Here is a 4,620-nt window from a genome sequence, read left to right as displayed (position 1 = left end):
GCTCCCATACATATTGGAGATGTCAAATTTCCCCATGTATTCCATGTAGTACACACCGCTACTCATCCTGTTCTTATAGGATGGGATTTCCTAATTGAGCACAACATTACCATTGACATACCACATGCATGTTTACAACTATGTAACACTTCAGTGCCTCTTTCACCACCCCAGTCACTGATTCCAGTACAAAGTTCTGCAGTCAGTGTCGCTCAGGTGACTGTCCCGCCTATGTCAGAGATGGCAATCCCAATTTCTGTCAAAGATAATGGCATAGCGAATCCTTTCACTGACTCGTATGTGGGTATACTGGAACCACAGCCTCCTCCAGTTGTGACCTTAGGTGTCGCTCGAACACTGACCTCAGTTCAAAAAGGGAGGGGCATAGTTCGAGTTGTTAACCCGACTAATGAACAAGTCTCTCTTGATGCTGGATGCCCATTAGGTCAGCTTTTCTCAGCCGTCGAGACTGCTGCTGTACTGCACAACACGCACAGAGAGGTCGACAACACCCTCGAGACGACTGCTATTCTCAACGATACCACCGTGGCTACTCCGAACATGATCAACCACCCCCAATTGATGACTCCTCCTGCCAAAGACATTGTAGCTACTCTAATTCATCCCGTAGTTATGAGTCACACATGCCTTACACCACACAATCTGACGAATACACCCCCCACAGACATCATTATGGAAACTCCAGATCTGGCCGCTCGCCTTCACGGGAGCGCCGGCCTGATCTCGACCGTGAACATGTAACCCATTATGCTCGCTCACCCTCACCCAGTCAACAGTACAGACACTCCAGTTATCGCAGACATAGCTCTCCATCGCCACCTCCCCATTCCTATAGTTCACCAAGGTATTACACCTCCCCCACACGACATGTACACTTCTCTCAGTCTCACAGAGGGAAAGCCTCTTTCTCGCTACATCGGGGAAATGAGTAGAAGCTGTCATTGGGGGCCAAATGCCAGCTTCATCCCCAATAATGGTCCACTCTGATACAGTTGGTTTTAACTATCCTCCACCCACTCCTTTTATTCAAATTGCACTGGCCGGTACTGAACTCCATGCTTTGGTGGATACAGGATCAGGCCTATCTCTCATTACAGATGACTGTCGTAGATCCATTCCAGCTTTGTCTACGCAGTCTATCAGCAAGTCGTTTGTGATCGCGTCATCAGTTACTGGACAGCTATTGGACATACTTGGCGCTGTGACAGCTCCCATACATATTGGAGATGTCACATTTTCCCAGGTATTCCATGTAGTACGCACCGCTACTCATCCTGTTCTCATAGGATGGGATTTCCTAATTGAGCACAACGTTACCATTGACATACCACATGCATGTTTACAGCTATATAACACTTCAGTGCCTCTTTCACCACCCCAGTCATTAATTCCAGTACAAAGTTCTGCAGTTAGTGTCGCTCAGGTGACTGTCCCGCCTATGTCAGAGATGGTAATCCCAATTTCTGTCAAAGATAATGGCATAGCGAATCCTTTCACTGACTCGTATGTGGGTATACTGGAACCACAGCCTCCTCCAGTTGTGACCTTAGGAGTCGCTCGGACACTGACTTCAGTTCAAAAAGGGAGGGGCATAGTTCGAGTTGTTAACCCGACTAATGAACAAGTCTCTCTTGATGCTGGATGCCCATTAGGTCAGATTTTCTCCGTCACTGGCAATTCATATGATGAGTATGCGTTAGTCTCAGCCGTGACTACTTCTAAAGAAGATGTCCATCCAATGCCTGAAGTGCATTTGGAGGATACACAGCTAAATGCTGAAGAACAGGCACAGCTCAAGAGCCTGCTGACAGAGTTCGCTGAAATTTTTAGCTCTCATTCTCATGACTATGGCAAAACTAATTTGATTACACATAGCATCAATACTGCTGACGCTGTTCCAATAAAACTACGCCCATATAGAACATCACCAGCTACTCAGGCTGTACTGCGACAAGAGGTGTCAAAGCTCTTGGACCACAACATCATTGAGGAGTCTCACAGTCCATGGTCAGCTCCGGTTGTGCTTGTTCGGAAAAAGGATGGCACACACCGGTTCTGTGTCGATTACAGACGCCTCAATGATGTTACAATTAAAGATGATTTTTAGCTCTCATTCTCATGACTATGGCAAAACTAATTTGATTACACATAGCATCTATACTGGCGACGCTGCTCCAATAAAACTGCGCCCATATAGAACATCACCAGCTACTCAGGCTGTACTGCAACAAGAGGTGTGAAAGCTCTTGGACCACAACATCATTGAGTCCATGGTCAGTTCCGGTTGTGCTTGTTCGGAAAAATGATGGCACACACCGGTTCTGTGTCGATTACAGACACCTCAATGATGTTACAATTAAAGTTTCACACCCTCTTCCTCGGGTGGATGATACCCTTGACAGGCTTTCTGGAGCCAGAGTGTTTAGCACTATAGATTTGACTGCTGGTTACTGGCAAATACCCCTTAACCCGAATGACAAAGAAAAGACTGCTTTCTCCACTGGTACTGGGCTATATATCAATTCTGCATGATGCCAATGGGCATCTCTAACGCACCGCCCAGTTTCCAGCGCTAAATGGAACTTGTGCTTCGGGGTCTGCACTGGAGCATTTGTTTGATCTACTTAGATGATATTATCGTCTAAAGTGCCGATTTCCCACAACACCTACAGCACTTACGTGAAGTTTTCCAGCGATTTCGTACAGCTGGTCTAACACTTAAAGGGATAGTTCACCCAAAAGTGAAAATTTGATGTCTATCTGCTTACCCCCAGGGCATCCAAGATGTAGCGACAACTGCTGAGTTATTATTCAGTGCTACACTGTGCAGCTCATCACATTTGTAGCGTAAAGAACGCACATTAGAAAGGAGAAAACCAGGCATAGATGGTATTGACTTGTGTTGGTTTGTCTTGATATGAATTAAGTTCTTAGGTTGGTAACAACAGTGAGATAAAAACATTCTTTGCCCAGTTGGCTGTCTTTTAATATCCACAGCAGTTCCACATGAAGTAGGGCGATTTCCAACAATTGTAAATATTGAACGAATATAATTTCTCCCAGCTTTCTTACCCCTTGGGCGAGATCTGAGTCGAAGAATCCCATTTAACTGCAGTATGTTCTTAACTTCAGGAGCCAAAGGAGATGCACATCTTCTCAGACTTCTTAAAAAATGAAACTCACTTAAATGTCCAGGTTGTGCCATTGTAAGGAGAAGAGGGAAACAATTACTTGAAGATGGTTTCCTCAATAGTTTCCTATCATCCACCCAGCTGTAGAAGAGTAGGCCGCATACCAGAATCCATCCAAAATCTCCCAGGAATAAATCCATCCACATGTCCTAACTCCCAATATAGCAATATAATCATACAAATAAGTGATCTATCCGTGCATTTCTAAACTATATTAAGTTAAAATTGTTTAAAAAGCTAAAAAGACCCGACTGCCAAACAGCTTAACTTTCATGCGGCTGCCCTTAAAAGCGCCACCTAGTGATCAAAGTTATTATGGTGAATTAGAGGTAAAAAATGATATAAATACTGTTCGGTTTCTGACACAAACTGATCGTTCCATGTCTTAGGACATCAGTGTGTCGTCATGAGCCGCAGGGTTTAATTTGGATTTGTCTGTGCATGTTTTTTTTGCTCTCATAGATTTTGTTACCATTGCCATCCATTATAAGACTGATAGACTGCAACGGTTGGACTTAAAAATCATCAAATGTGTTCTACTGAAGAAACAAAGTCACCTACATCTTAGATGCCCTGGGGGTAAGCAGACAAACATCAAATTTTCACTTTTAGGTGAACTATCCCTTTAAGCCATCCAAGTGCCATCTAGCGCTCCTCTGTTACTTTTCTGGGCCACCGTGTTTCCAGTGCTAGTGTTGTGCCAGACCCATCTAACATAGATAAAGTTAAGACATGGCCAATCCCAACATCAGCCACACAGGTCAGGGCTTTTCTGGGTCTGTGTTCCTATTATCGCCGATTCATTAGACACTTTGCATGCACGGCTGAACCCTTGTACCATCTTACACACAAGGGAGTATCATTCTCTTGGTCAGCAGAAGCAAATGAAGCTTTCAATGTACTGAAACAGGCGCTGACTTTATCGCCAATTATGGCTTTTCCAAATCTTTCAGCTCCTTTCCTTCTTTACACAGATGCTTCCCATCATTCTGTGGGCTCTGTTCTTTCACAACAAGTGGAAGGAAAAGAGCATGTCATTGCATACGCCAGTCATGTGCTGTCTGCTTCAGAAAGAAAATGGTCTACTTTCGATCGAGAATTGTATGCCATTGTGTGGTCGGTTCGCCACTTCCGACACTATCTTGCTGGTCACACGTTCACTATAATTACGGATCACAAACCTCTGGTTGGTCTTAAGAAACTTCCTTTAGATCATGACCCTACAGGTAGACGAGCCCGTTGGGCCATAGAATTGGACCTTTATGATTGGCATGTCATTCATCGTGATGGAGCTAAACACCTTAATGCAGACGCCATGTCTAGGCGGCCAGACACTAATCCTGTGGAATCTGATAGTCGCTCTCGGGGTGATGTGTCCATCATTTCGGTAGCAACTCAGACCACATCA

At 44.6% G+C, this 4,620-nt stretch overlaps 1 protein-coding gene across 1 annotated transcript in view; it reads left to right on the top strand.

Moving 5' to 3' along the window:
* Nucleotides 1-644: 644 nt before the first annotated feature.
* Nucleotides 645-4,620, top strand: part of LOC107750311 (GTPase IMAP family member 4-like) — a 12,345-nt gene continuing 8,369 nt past the window's right edge. Inside the window, exon 1 of the mRNA XM_016565639.1 lies at nucleotides 645-865. Coding sequence (XP_016421125.1) covers nucleotides 645-865 — 221 coding nt within the window. The remainder of the gene's footprint in view (nucleotides 866-4,620) is intronic.

The sequence above is a fragment of the Sinocyclocheilus rhinocerous genome, unplaced genomic scaffold (assembly GCF_001515625.1).
Source record: "Sinocyclocheilus rhinocerous isolate Xijiao unplaced genomic scaffold, SAMN03320098_v1.1 scaffold5118, whole genome shotgun sequence".
Taxonomy (NCBI): domain Eukaryota; kingdom Metazoa; phylum Chordata; class Actinopteri; order Cypriniformes; family Cyprinidae; genus Sinocyclocheilus; species Sinocyclocheilus rhinocerous.
The sequence above is the reverse complement of the archived record's forward strand: the minus strand, read 5'-3'. Positions and strand labels throughout refer to the sequence as shown.